Raw genomic sequence first — 15,201 nt, forward strand, 5'->3', positions numbered from 1 at the left:
AGCTTCTATGTGCATAGCGCTATGGCAGAAGACTGGATGGGGATACCTCTTGATGAGCGAACTCACCTGATTAATGAGCTCTTGTAGAGGCTGAGCCCCTAACTCCTCAATCTTAGTCTCATTCATACAGGCTTTGTAATACCTCTGGGCCTTTTTCTCAGCCTTGCTCAGCCCCTTCATGGTGGTGTTCTCTGCCAAACACAACAGGTTTCACAGTTAAGTCTTCAACAAACATATCTTACATTACAATGGGATAACAACAATATAGAGAACAGTGGGCCAATAAGAACTAGCTAACTGTTTGTTTATATTTCTCTAGGCTGTTAAGGGTGAGAGGGGCAGCTAAGGACACCCCACCCCGTGAGGAGAAACCTTACCCAGCAGGTGCTTCATGACGGCCATGTTGCGCTCCCATAGGTTGCTGAAGGGACCCCAGCGGGACTTTCCCTCAGGGAGGGGGTTGTTCCTCACCCATCCCCCACAGGCAAAATTGTAGAAGTCATGGCAGGGGTCCACCGAGTGGTCCAGGGCTCCCATCACAGCACTGGCCACAGTAATGCATGGCTCCGTCAGACACATACCAGGGTGAGCTGCCAACAGGGAGTGGGACAAGACAACTAAACATACTGTATCAGATACCTCTTATAGGCACTGTGCTACTTCAGCCTCAACATGGACAACACTATTTATTTTCTTAATCAGACAGTATATTTCAAGGTCCTTCAATAAATCATTCAAAATATGTCACGACATGGATGGAAATCATTATTTTCAACGGGTTACTGAAAAAAATATATAAACTCAAAGAAAAATTACTTTTCCTTCTCTAAACGCCTACAGAAATAAACAGTGAAATTGAAGAGAGAAGGGCTCGAGAGGTTGTGCCACAGACGAGGTTACTGTCAGTCATTGTCCCACAGTTCCAACAGCTGGTGCTGATGCACTGCTCTTGCCCCTGGCCTGCACCTGTCACACCTGAATGTTCTCCACAGGTGCAGCGTATCAATCACCCAGCCAGGCCCATCTCTCTGGGTTCCCTGTCTCATAGACAATGTTGAGGCACGGTTGTGTAAATTCTCAGCAGGCCATTGTCCGATGCTGCCATTGGTTCTAAGATGGGCATTCGTTGGCTTTGACGTGATTGCCATACATTAACTGGCTGTAAAAGCTGAAGTGTAAACGGATGTTCAGGGAGTATTCTTTCTCTTTCACTGGACTGAATAAGGAGATGGATAATACAGTATTATATTAGAAAGTGCTCTGGAATTTTTAAGGGCTTAGTTGCAAAAGCTGATTTACAGCCAAGGGGCATTCGGCAACTCTCTTTATGTTATTTTGCGAGAAGATGTGGAAAACATCTTTATATCTTTAGAGGCATAATAATTCATGACCCAAAGTCTAGTTAGTGCATTCTCATTCTGTCTCGTGTCTATGTTTGAGGCTATGTTGTACATAAGTGTACGTTTCTTTAAGGACAATAAGTTCAAAATGTTTTAATCAATGATCAACATAGACATGAGACAGAATGAGAATGCACTAACTGGACTTTGGATCATGAATAACAGGAGCTGAATAAAAGGAGTGGAAAGTGAATGGTGTAGTAAAAGCACATTCTTGTGTCGGTTCTCATAACAGACAGCGGGGGATTTGTCATGTGGGCTGATAGGTGGTTGAATAGGAGGAAGAGGCATTTGCTTCCCTTCTCAAAATAAAAGGAAACGAATACTGAGCTGAGAAAATCTTTCAGTAAAGATTTGTACCCAGGAACATTTTGTCAGATTATATGAAAATAAAAGAGAAAACCTAGATTGTTTGGTCAATTCTTCTCAGGATTATTTAGCCAAATCAGGCTTAACAATCTTAGCCACTCACTCTCTTTGTAGAAGATCCCGACAGTGATGAGTGAGAAGAACAAGGCAACAGACAGAGCACACACTAAGACCAACAGCCTCCTTTCAGTGTGTGTCTTCTCAGCCCAACACCTGGGACCAGGGCCATGTTGCAGTGTCACCTGTACAGAAACACACACACAGCAATGAGCACCCCAGTGTCATCTCCATAGACACACATACACTGGTTACTGTGTGTAATGGTTACAATGATTGGTATACAACCCTTAACCACAGTACTCAGGCAAACAAACCACTCTATGTTCTATGATCCTATGATGATTGGTTTCTTATTTCTGGTCATAGATGATACACTGAACACCAGAGGCAGAAGTGCTAATACTGTGTGACTAAAATGTATTGGTTATGGTTGAAATGACTCACATGATATATTACAATAGATAATGGCTTCCACACAATAATGCCTTTCAACACCCCTCTATATAAAGGTCACGAATTCATATTTTGTTTATTTCTTTATAGTTCTTCAGCCGGCATCATTAAAATGCATTGTGCCTCTGTCCCAGATAAGGGGAAGGCAGAGCACTAACCACAATGGATGAACTAGGACATGGTCATGTTTTTAAAATGTCAGCCTGACTGCGTTTTACTGAAAGCTCACTTGAGTTTTAGATCTGCTCAATTACTATAGCAATTAATGTGTCTTCCCCTCACTGAGCTTTACACACACCGCGAAAAACATTTATCCTAGACCTGTTAAAGAATTAGATTTAGTCCCATTAACTAAGGCACAGTTCAAATGTCACACTGAATGTGAGCAGCCCTGGTGACAAAGCCGCCACAGGCTTTCCAATCCTCCAGACTTTGAGGTTCGGGTGGGTTTGAACTTGTAATCTGTATTGATGTGTGCAATTGAGAAGACTTGTAGTTAGACATGTGTGATGCCACTGACTCAAGACAGCGCAGGTCCATTGTAAAAACCTGTTTTGGTTTCAGTTACATAGCTGCTGTTGTTGTAGCCTCTAAAATGTTTGCCAACAGTGTCTTCAGTATACCTTTCTCTATCTATTGATATGTTTGTTTCTATGATAATCCCCAAAAAAACATGAATCCACAGTATGTGCAGTATGTTGTTCTGCATTCTCCTACTTAATCAGTTGTGGATATATCTCTGCTCTACTTAGTGCAGGGGAAAAAGAAGGATCCTGCACAGGGGTTATTTCAGAGTTATAAGACTGTTGTATTCTGCTGGGCTCTGCAACTGATTATCCAGGATTTTTGAAGCACCCAGAAATGCAGATACTATTTGGACCGCTGTAAAGGGTAGTTTGTTTTATAAAAGGGTTCCTCCTGAGACTGAAGTCTTTCTCTTCAAGTAGCCCTTAATGTTAAACGTAGCACATGGCTGACAGAGATTAGCAGGCTGTCAGGAAATAGCATGGCGCTCATAGTCCTCACAAAGACAATAGAAAATGTTGTTTAGCTCAGTGGTTATGAATTTCTTTGGAATGGAATGTAATTTGTCATACAATGTAAGCAGATCATCACATAACAACAAAAGAAGCAGAATGAGTGCATCTCTAGACAGGCTTGGCATGTGTCAGAGTTTGTCGAAAATGTTTATACAAAGGAATAGTTGTGCCTACCTGCATGGCAGAGGAGGGGTAGATCTCATCTCCGGTGGAGTCCACCAGGTCATCCTCGTCCAGAGTGGCCCTCTTGTACGTGGACATCTGAAAGGTCAAATGCAGAAAAGACTCCCTCAGTGCTTCCATGCTCCTCCAGGCCCTTCGCCTTTCCTTTGTCAGGATGTGTGTGACGTTTACTCTTTAACAGTCTTTGGGAATTCTAGGTATGGTTTCACCCTCAGATCCATCAGGAAGAGTCTCTGTCTGTCTGCTTTGGGTTGCTCCAGTCCAGAGGAAGGAATATTAAATTCTCTCTTCACCTCTCAGGCACACACTCACCTTCTCCCTTCCCCCTAACCCCCTACTCAACAACCCCCCTGGGGGCTGATCTCATGGGCACCGTCAAAACTCACCCACTCAAAAAGTCCTGTAAAGGTTTACAAAGAGCCCTTCCTCTCAAGCAGCTATGTTGTTCTGCTCAGCCTTCTGTCAGTACACTCTCCTCAGGAGCTCTCACTAAGCCCAATTTAGCCAAACGAGACAAAACAGAGGGAACTCGCAAAAAACAGGAAGCAGCATTGACCTGATCGACGGGCATGACTGAGTGTGAGGGTGTGTAAGAGGGAGTGTAAGAGGGAGTGTATGTGCATTCCACAGTGGTTTCATTTCGATTTAGGGAGGGAACTTTTGTAGGTTAGTTCACTCCCACTCTCCAATCCATAGGGCTAGACCAGAGGGTGGAGTCTGGATAGAAACACTCTCCCACTGCATGCTTTCAGTTGTTGCCTGGGTTACTGTCACCTGATAGGCATGACAGTTGATTGTTCTTACCCTGTCTAACCCTTCACCCAGAAGGATAATGCACTATTTCTTAAAAAATCTTATTTTACTACTGAGGTAAACAGCTGTAATTTAAGAGTGTAGTACTAGTTCTTCTCATTTTACATTTGAGTCATTTAGCAGATGCTCTTATCCAGAGTGACTTATATTTCTCCTGTTATCAATCTATCCATGACACTTTTCCCTAGCCTACAACAAGCGTAGTTACTTTCTCCTATAACTCCTGCCAATGGCTCTGCATCTTCAGCCTCCATGGACAGCAAATAGGCAGCTCTAACTACTAGACCAGCCAAACCAAACCCCGCTTTCTAGTACATGGACAGCGCCAGTCAACCCAACTGGCAGTATCACAGGTCAACCCTACTGGCAGTATCACAAGTCAACCCAACTGGCTGTATCACAAGTCAACCCAACTGGCTGTATCACAAGTCAACCCTACTGGCAGTATCACAAGTCAACCCTACTGGCAGTATCACAAGTCAACCCTACTGGCAGTATCACAAGCCAACCCTACTGGCACTATCACAAGTCAACCCTACTGGCAGTATCACAAGTCAACCCTACTGGCACTATCACAAGTCAACCCTACGGGCACTATCACAAGTCCCTAACAGCGCAGCGGACAGCCACTAGTGTTGTCTTAACCTCCACAAGGCCACTCATGCTAAATTCCCCACCGATGTCCACACTGATATACTTGGCTCTCCCTAACGAGGTCCTGCCTAGTCCCATCATCACCCTGTGGAGGGACCGTTCTGATGAGAGAGAGATGGTGAGAGAGACACAGAGGGGATGAAAGAGGTTAGAAAAAGACTGGGAGAATACTTGTGGCCACCACTTTTTTCAGTGATTTCTAAAGTACATTTCCAGACTAAAGTGGGCTTCAGTTCTCAGCATCATAATGTCTACTCTACTGTATATGCATAGCTGATGACTGAGATTTGAATGACTGAGACATTTTCTTCTCCTTTTCAGTTTATTAATATGGCTGTCCCTAAGCCTCCTTTTATGCAGCGAATGCATTTTACACACAAACAAAATAATGCGACTCTTTAGTCACAATCTACATTCCTTTTAAAACGACTACATTATAAAGGTAACACATGTAGTGGAATAGCCCAGGCACCATGTTACTAATCACAGTCCTCGGCCTTCATAAGTTGTGGTATTTACCGGCACAAACCCATCCATGGCACGCACTCATTCCTGAGAGCACACACTCATATTTAGACACTTTCTTGGCACTGATGTGTGTGCAGATGTGCCTCAGAGCATTCTTGCATGTTCCCACAGATCGCCGTCGTTAATAACACTGAATTTCAGACCAATGGTGACGCAGACTCCCTTTTCCTGCTGTTGAGAGGTGTAGGAGAGACGAATGTAAAGCTAATGGTAGTAGGTTTGTTGTGACTCACCAGGACCACCTGTGTAAGTGTGTATCCTGTCAATAGGCTTTTGTCAATGAAAACACCTCTATACTGTAGGAGCCGGATGCTACCGAGGCCACACATAGTGGTAGCGTGAGGTCATAGGCATTCCATAACATAGTAATTCTATGAGATCCTAACAGGAAGATAGGACACATTCACTCTGATTTCCTAAGACTTGTCTGGGTCTGGTGCATAGAATGATTTGCTGCACCCAAAGTTGATTATTTATAAAACTTACTGTGATATACAAACAACATTTCGAACAAAATGGTCTTCATCAGGTAAATTAAACCTACATGACCCACAACAACCATATTACCTCAGTTACGTCGACTAAGTTGTGGCCCGCACATTGACTCTTTAACGGTACCACCTGTGTATAGCCTCCCTACTGTTATTTTATTGTTGCTTCTATTTTTTAAATATTTTTTTTACCTCAGTTAATTTTCGTAAATACTTTCTTAACACGTATTTTTCTTAAAACTGCATTGTTGGTTAAGGGCTTGTAAAATAAGCATTTCACTTTAAGGTCCACACCAGTTGTATTCGGCACATGTGACCATTTTTCTTAATTTTTTTATTTGCACAGGATCCCTTGGTGTTCTCATGGTCTGGGTCTGTGACATGACTCTGGCTCTACAGCGTCTTTGTTTGTGTTCCTCCAAAGCATGTGGGGATGTGTCTCACAGAGCAGCAGATGGCTATGAGAGGTCAATATTCCAGGATTCTTGAACCCTAGTGAGGCCATGGCCTCTGAGAGAGGATAGAAACCACATGCATGCGTCAGTATTTCGTCACAGATCCTGCAAACCAGACAATTATTTGTATAAGGGGAGTGTGTGTTTGTGCATGTATTTGGGTGTGTGTTTCTGGGATATGGGCAATGGACATGCATGGCTAGGAACACAATTTATACAAAAGAAAGAGGTATAGGCTGTGATTCCGAAGGTAACTGCCCTGTGGTGCATACGGTTGTGTTTTGGCCACATAAGAGAAAAATGCGACCATTTGCACAATCATCCTAAAATCTCATAAGAAATTAAGTGTTTTTTTTGTCTTACAGTAACGTTATACTCTGTTATTATATTATGTTCGGGTAAAATACTATCATTATGTGATCTTGCAGACATTGATTCAGCTTTGATCTAACTTTATTAAAGTAGAGAATCTCGCACATGAGCAGAAGCTTCAGAACTTTAGCTATTGGGAAGAGGGTTCCAGAGAATTCGGACCCGCAGTCACTCCAAAAATAATATCAGTTTCACAAGGATTAATGTCTATGGTAAATGAGATCATATGGTTATGTGGCTTTGGCCCACGACTGACAACATTGGCCTCTTGTTCATTTGGCGTAAACATAGCTATCCTTGGATTGCTAAATGACATAGAATATTATCCTCTCCTTCTATTAAATTATTTTCCTGACTGGCAAGTTAGTAACAGATCTCATTCAATCTCCTCATGAGGGAGAGAAATTTGAAAATATCTTTAAGATATTTGGAGTTTGATAACACTGTGATATTTTTTAACTTACAGAAGGCAAATCATTTCAGCAAAAATAAATATAAATGTTGATATTAGTTGGCAGGGGTCTTTACTTCTGTTGAGATAATGGGCATCATGCCAACCCAGAGATGGAGCTACTAGGCCGCCTATCTATGATAGATATACAGGTGCATTATCAGTACCTGTCGGACATGACTTAGTACCGGAGTAAATGATTATGCTAGCACCTTATCTAACTCTCTGATGTGAGTCATTCACATACACCAACAAATACTTGGGTACTATGACCACTCCAAAGGAAGTGATGCTACAATGTGATGCAAGTGACAAAGGTCTAGGGGCAGAGCCCCTGCAGAAGGGGCAGCCCATTGCATTTGCTTCAAGCACATTGACACCCATAGAGGAGGGATATGCCCAAATTGAAAACAAGTGTCTAGCCATTGTGTTCGCTTGTGACCGTTTTGACTAATACCTTCATGGTAGGGAGTCTATCACGGTGCTCACTGACCACAAGCCACTGGAGGTTATCTTCTGTCTGCCTCAAAGCGACTACAAAGGATGATGCTAAAGCTTCAGCGTTATCAATTAGAGGTAGTTTACAAAAAGGAATAGAGCTCCACATTGCAGATTTCTTGACCAGGCCAGCACTACTAACAACTAGTCACCTGCAATATCGGACAAATGAGAATGTATGCTCTACAAGTTGAGTTTGAAGATGTTTTGTCCAGTAGCATGGTTTACATTTCCCTGCCAACATGGGATGCTATCAAAGCTCATTCAGATGAGGGCAAGACATCTCGAACTATTGGACGTACAGAGACGAACTCACAGTGCAGGAAGAGGCCGTCTACCAAGACGACAGGGTCGTTGTGCCAGAAACTCTATGCCCCTCTCTCATATCCATGCAGGGCAGTCAGGGGTAGAAAAGCCTCAGGAAATCCAGAGACTCATTATTCTGGCCCAAGAAAGGTCAAACTTTGTGGCCGCGTGCAGCATATGCAATGCTAATTTGTATTTTCCTTTATTTAACTAGGCAAGTCAGTTAAGAACAAATTCTTATTTTCAATGACGGCCTAGGAACAGTGGGTTAACTGCCTGTTCAGGGGCAGAACGACAGATTTGTACCTTGTCAGCTCTGGGATTTGAACTTGCAACCTTCCGGTTACTACTACAACGGTCTAGCCACTAGACTACCCTGCCGACCCAATCTACCCAAGCAGCAAAAGTAAACGCTGTGGCCACATAACATACCAGCACGCCCTTGGCCTAAAGTGAGAATGGATCTGTTCAGTCAAAAATGTAAATTTTGTTATTATAGTGGACTACTATTCAGATTTTTGGGAGCTGGAGAAAGTGGTTGACACAACAGCGGCTTTTATCAACGACTGTTGTAAGTTGCAGTTCAGCAGATATGGCATACCTGACAGTGGTGTAGTTACAGATAATGTCCCCCAGTTCACGAGTCAAGACTTTGTTAGTGAAAGCCTGGGAATTCCATCATGTGACCTCTTCAACCTACCACAGTCAGAGTAATGGGAAAGCTGAGTCAGCTGTGAAAATAGGAAGGCTTTCATCACAAAGGCTATGCAGGACGGCAAAGATGTGAAGCAAGCTATTTTGGCATAGAGAAATACTTCCACCGAAGCGTTCAGTAGCAGTCCTGCACAGGGTTTAATGTCTAGACGCACTTGCTCTCTGCTGCAAACAGCTCCCAAGCTCCTCACACCAAAGGTCATTAGGGATGTGCAGGCACACGTGTGCACATCAGGAGACGTCAAAACAGTACTATGACCAACATGCTAAAAATATGCCTGTAATAAAAAAAGGCAAAGCTGCTAGAGTGCTCCTGTCACCTCAAGCAATGGATGCCACATGGAGTCTTGGCACATGCATAAGGCACATCAGTGCAACGTCCTATGAAGTAGATGTAAAGGGCCGAAAGTATTGAAGGAACTGGGTGGACTGTGAATATCCTCTGGATGGTGTGGGCAGGACTAATTGTGTGGAGACTATGGAGATCCCACCAGGCCCGTCATCTCTGTCAACCTTGCCCTCACAACGTTAGGAGGATGTGGATGAGGAAGGAGAGGCCCTGGGGCTCCCAGAGGTGCCCCAACATGCCAGAGCACTACACTAGGACAAGGGCTAACATAAGACGGCACCTTTTTAGTTCCAGGTAGAACCCTTTTGGGTTTCATGTAGAACCCTCTGTAGTATGGAATCAATAATGGTTCTTCAAAGGGTTCTCCTATGGGGACAGCCGAAGAAGCATTTAAAGTTCTAAATAGCACCTTTCTTTCGAAGAGTGTACAGGGAATGTCCCAGTTACATTACAAATGGTCCTTTTGTTCGATAAATTCCTTCTTTATATCCATAAAATCTCAGTTTAACTGGCGCGCTTCAGTCAATAATCTACTCGATTTCCCTCCTTCAAAATGCATAGAAAATGAATCCCAAACGTTACCAATAAACTTATCCAAACAAGTCAATCAACGTTTATAATCAAACCTTAGGCACCCTAATACGCAAATAAACAACACAATATAAGACGGAGAATTGTTATCGTCTTTACCGGAGATAAACAAAAAGAACGCGCTCTCTCTGCCATGCGCTTGGAAACACTACAGCGAAAATGGGAGCCTCTTAGAAAAACTACAACTTCTCCCTCATTTTTCCAAAAACCAGCCTGAAACTCTTTCTAAAGACTGTTGACATCTAGTGGAAGCCCTAGGAACTGCAATCGGGGACGATTTCGCCCTATTATAAAAGTGCCAGGCATTGAAATCAGTGGTATGCTGATTTTTATTTTATTTTTATGGTTTGTCCTCAGGGTTTCGCCTGCCATTTCAGTTCTGTTATACTCGCAGACATTGCTTTAACGGTTTTAGACACTTTAAAGTGTTTTCTATCCAAATCTACCAATTATGTGCATATCCTAGCTTCTGGGCCTGAGTAGCAGGCAGTTTACTTTGGGCACGCTTTTCATCCGGATGTCAAAATACCGCCCCCTATCCTAAAGAAGTTAAGAAATGGACTAGAGGCCGACGGATTAATCGGAATGGCCGGTTAATTAGGGCCGGTTTCAAGTTTTCATAACAATCGGAAATCTGTGTTTCTGGACAGCGATTTAGCCATTTTTTTATTTAATGAGGCAAGTCAGTTAAGAACACATTCTTATTTTCAATGACGGTGGGTTAACTGCCTTGTTCAGGGGCAGAATGACAGATTTTTACCTTGTCAGCTCGGGGATTCAATCTTGCAACCTTACGGTTACTAGTCCAACGCTCTAACCACCTGCCTCACGAGGAGCCTGCCTGTTACGCGAATGCAGTAAGAAGCCAAGGTAAGTTGCTAGCTAGCATTAAACTTATCTTATAAAAAACAATCAATCAATCATAATCACTAGTTATAACTACACATGGTTGATGATATTACTAGTTTATCTAGTGTGTCCTGCGTTGCATATAATCGATGCGGTAATGCATTCGTGAAAAAGGACTGTCGTTGCTCCAACGTGTACCTAACCATAAACATCAATGCCTTTCTTAAAATCAATACACAGACGTATATATTTTTTAAACTGCATATTTAGCTAAAAGAAATGTTAGCAGACAATATTAACCAGGTGAAATTGTGTCACTTCTCTTGCGTTCATTGCACGCAGAGTCAGGGTATATGCAACAGTTTGGGCAGCCTGGCTCATTGCGAACTAATTTGCCAGAATTTTACGTAATTATGACATAACATTGAAGGTTGTGCAATGTAACAGCAATATTTAAACTTATGGATGCCACCCATTAGATAAAATACGGAACGGTTCCGTATTTCACTGAAATAATAAACGTTTTGTTTTCGAAATGATAGTTTCCGGATTTTACCATATTAATGACCTAAGGCTCGTATTTCTGTGTGTTATTATGTTATAATTAAGTCTATGATTTGATAGAGCAGTCTGACTGAGCGGTGGTAGGCAGCAGCAGGCTCGTAAGCATTCAGTCAAACAGCACTTTTGTGCGTTTTGCCAGCAGCTCTTCGCAATGCTTCAAGCATTGCGCTGTTCATGCCTTCTAGCCTATCAACTCCCGAGATTAGGCTGGTGTAACTGATGTGTAATGGCTAGCTAGTTAGCGGGGTGCGCGCTAATAGCATTTCAAACGTCACTCACTCTGAGACTTGGTGTCACGACTTCCGCTGAAGTTGGCTCCCCTGCCTGTTCGGGCGGTGCTGTTGGTTTTGTCTTATTAGTTTCACCTGTGTGTATTTTGGTTTAATTAGCTTCCCTATATAGAGTAGTTTGACCCGCCCTTGTTTTGTGCGGGATTGTTACGTGTGTGCATGTTAGGCAGTGATGTATTTTCTTTTCTTTACTTGACACCCTGGGGTTTTGGGTTGTCTTGTATAGTGTCCTGCGCCCTGTATTGTGTTGGGCTTATTATTTTGGTGTGCAAGAGTAAAGCACTTTACTCAGTTACTCTCTCTCTCTGTGTCTGATTCCTGCACCCACCTAGTCCCGCGTGACAGTTGTTCCCCTTGCTCTGCAAGGGCCGTGGCTTTTGTGGAGCAATGGGTAAACGCTGCTTCGAGGGTGGCTGTTGTCGATGTGTTCCTGGTTCGAGCCCAGGTAGGGGCGAGGAGAGGGACGGAAGCTATACTGTTACACTGGCAATACTAAAGTGCCTATAAGAACATCCAATAGTCAAAGGTATATGAAATACAAATCGTATAGAGAGAAATACTCCTATAATTCCTATAATAACTACAACCTAAAACTTCTTACCTGGGAATATTGAAGACTCATGTTAAAAGGAACCACCAGCTTTAATATGTTCTCATGTTCTGAGCAAGGAACTTAAACGTTAGCTTTTTTTCATGGCACATATTGCACTTTTACTTTCTTCTCCAAAACTTTGTTTTTGCATTATTTAAACCAAATTGAACATTTCATTATTTATTTGAGGCTAAATTGATTTTATTGATGTATTATATTAAGTTAAAATAAGTGTTCATTCAGTATTGTTGTAATTGTCATTATTACAAATACAAATTTAAAAAATTGGCCTCCAATAATCGGTATCGGCGTCGAAAAATCATATTCCGTCGACCTCTAAAATGGACAATTAATTATAAAAAATAAAGATGATAATAATGTTGTAAATAGGTATATTCATAAGGGCTGGTGTTAAAATTGTATGAAGTCTCAAGTTAATTCTATATGAAAAGGAGGATGTTGAGATAATGGGCCAACCCAGAGATGGTACTAGTAGGCCGCCTATCAATGATAGATATACAAGTGCATTATCAGTACCTGATTAGGATGTCACGACCTGTAACATGACTTACTACCAGAGTAAATGATTATGATAGCACCTTATATAACTCTGCGACGTGAGTCATTCACGTACACTTTTTAACAACTTCAACATTATTGTGTTTTGGTGTATTCTTTTACACCTTTTAAGCAAAGCCTTTGCTTATTTCTAATTTTAGGATGGAAATTGGTTGAAAGATTGACGTGCCTTCATTTAAAAAAAACATAGACTCTTAGCTTTCATTTGACACCAAATTGTATGTGCTCCTATGAACTTCACGTTAGTGCTCATGTGGCCCTTCACATCTCATTAATCTCCACCCGGCACAGCCAGAAGAGGACTGGCCACCCCACATGTGCTCTCTCTAATTCTCTCTTTCTTTCTCTCTCTCGGAGGACCTGAGCCCTAGGACCATGCCCCAGGACTACCTGACATGATGACTCCGTGCTGTCCCCAGTCCACCTGGCCGTGCTGCTGCTCCAGTTTCAACTGTTCTGCCTTATTATTATTCGACCATGCTGGTCATTTATGAACATTTGAACATCTTGGCCATGTTCTGTTATAATCTCCACCCGGCACAGCCAGAAGAGGACTGGCCACCCCACATAGCCTGGTTCCTTTCTAGGTTTCTTCCTAGGTTTTGGCCTTTCTAGGGAGTTTTTCCTAGCCACCGTGCTTCTACACCTGCATTGCTTGCTGTTTGGGGTTTTAGGCTGGGTTTCTGTACAGCACTTTGAGATATCAGCTGATTTACGAAGGGCTATATAAATAAATTTGATTTGATTTGATTTGACATGGAAATTCCCAGCAATAGATACTGCCCCCCAGGAGTCAAACAAATGTTAACCCTTTAGTATAACCTAGGGAGAAGAGCTGTAGCTAGGAACACATTCCAAAGATTCCAACTTTAGGCACTCAAACGGATACAAACACAGCCATGTAAAAATGTGTTCAAGGTGATTAGACACAGTAGTCACAGCCAGCCTACAACACAAACCAGTCCAAAATATCACATAGGCTCAACACAAGGTCTAATGTTTTACTACCCCGGGCTGCTTGAAGGACATAGATAAAGACAGACTGCACGGCTGAACACTGCAGCTCATGACCTGTGACGTCAAACAGGCCCTGGTGTTAAATGTCTTCCCCTGCATGCTTCCTTTGGAGAAAACACCCTGATACTGTGAGGTGGCGGGTAAAAACAACTGTATCCAGGCCAATATAAGCACAAGAGTAACACAAGATAAACATACAAAAACTAAAGGCTTACCCTTCTTAGCCTGGAGCATTCATTTATTAAGACTCTGAGAGGTTCTGCAAATTCTGACACCCAGGTGGGTCCTCTCATACACTGTTCTCTCTCTATAGGCATACACAATGTCCATTATCATCATATAAATACCACATGAATTACTCCAATTACATGTTTTATATCCAAGTAATTCATAAAAAACAATGATGAAACTATTAGTACAGTTTGTTAATGCAAGTGTTAATAAATCAATGTTTGTAGAGTTACTTATACCTTTATACTACTTCAACCCCACCCATTCCATCCATAAACCAGCACCAAACACTTAATAATGTCATTCGCACATCCTTGTCAAAGGACACTATGAACTTGGTGTCCCTCCTGAGGTGCTGACTTGCTGCACCCTCGACAACTACTGTGATTATTATTATTTGACCATACTGGTCATTTATGAACATTTGAACATCTTGGCCATGTTCTGTTATAATCTCCACCTGGTACAGCCAGAAGAGGACTGGCCATCCCTCATAGCCTGGTTCCTCTCTAGGTTTCTTCCTAGGTTTTGGCCTTTCTAGGGAGTTTTTCCTAGCCACCATGCTTCTACACCTGCATTGCTTGCTGTTTGGGGTTTTAGGCTGGGTTTCTGTACAGCACTTTGAGATATCAGCTGATGAAAGAAGGGCTATATAAATACATTTGATTTGATCCATGATCTTCATTACGTAACCCTTATACAGTCATGTGTACAATGCTGCAGTTGATCATTCTGTATCTGATATGATGTCCGTCAGTGACATTACCTGAAACACAAAAACACGTCCCTCAAAAAAACAGTAAAGACTACTGCACAATGAATGGGAGGCACCTTGTAGGCTAACGTCCAGGTGTAACATGAGAATACCTTTGGAGAATATGTTATCTGCATGATGGTGGATTTACAGCTCAGGTAGGCCTAGATAACATTAGATTACCTGTGTCTGCTGCTGCATGTGGCCTAATATTGACTTCCAAGAAACTCTCAAGCTCACCCCTGGGCCCTAGGTAGGCTAATGAATAACCACTAATCAAACAAGGATGACAACAACAAGTGACAACCCAAATTTGTATTAAAATGATTATTTTTCCTTTTTCAATGAAAAAGTGTGTTCAATAGTGTTTTCAAACCATCTTTGCTGTAGTAGTAGGCTATACAGTATCTGCCAACATGATATAGTGTATCTGCCAAACACTTTTATTTAAGTCAGTGAGTAGGCTTGACTAAAATTCAGGGATGACTTGTTTTGGTAATGCAGAAACCGGTTCCCGCTGGGAATTATGCAAAACACACTAGGGTGACCACATGTTCCTGACGGTGGCCTTTTCTTCCGCAACCAAACAATCATGTCC

At 42.3% G+C, this 15,201-nt stretch overlaps 1 protein-coding gene across 3 annotated transcripts in view; it reads right to left on the reverse strand.

Moving 5' to 3' along the window:
• Positions 1 to 15,201, reverse strand: part of LOC115138758 (endothelin-converting enzyme 1) — a 29,758-nt gene that overhangs the window by 11,164 nt on the left and 3,393 nt on the right. The window contains exons 1-5 of one of the 3 annotated variants that reach the window (XM_029675970.2): positions 3,892 to 4,114; positions 3,497 to 3,583; positions 1,873 to 2,011; positions 378 to 590; positions 67 to 191 (exon numbers count right to left, since the gene is read on the reverse strand). In XM_029675970.2, coding sequence (XP_029531830.1) covers positions 67 to 191; positions 378 to 590; positions 1,873 to 2,011; positions 3,497 to 3,583 — 564 coding nt within the window. In that variant the 5' untranslated portion in view covers positions 3,892 to 4,114. The other 2 variants (XM_029675960.2, XM_029675951.2) reach the window with 2 other exon arrangements.

This window comes from Oncorhynchus nerka, linkage group LG2 (genome assembly GCF_034236695.1).
Source record: "Oncorhynchus nerka isolate Pitt River linkage group LG2, Oner_Uvic_2.0, whole genome shotgun sequence".
Lineage (NCBI taxonomy): Eukaryota > Metazoa > Chordata > Actinopteri > Salmoniformes > Salmonidae > Oncorhynchus > Oncorhynchus nerka.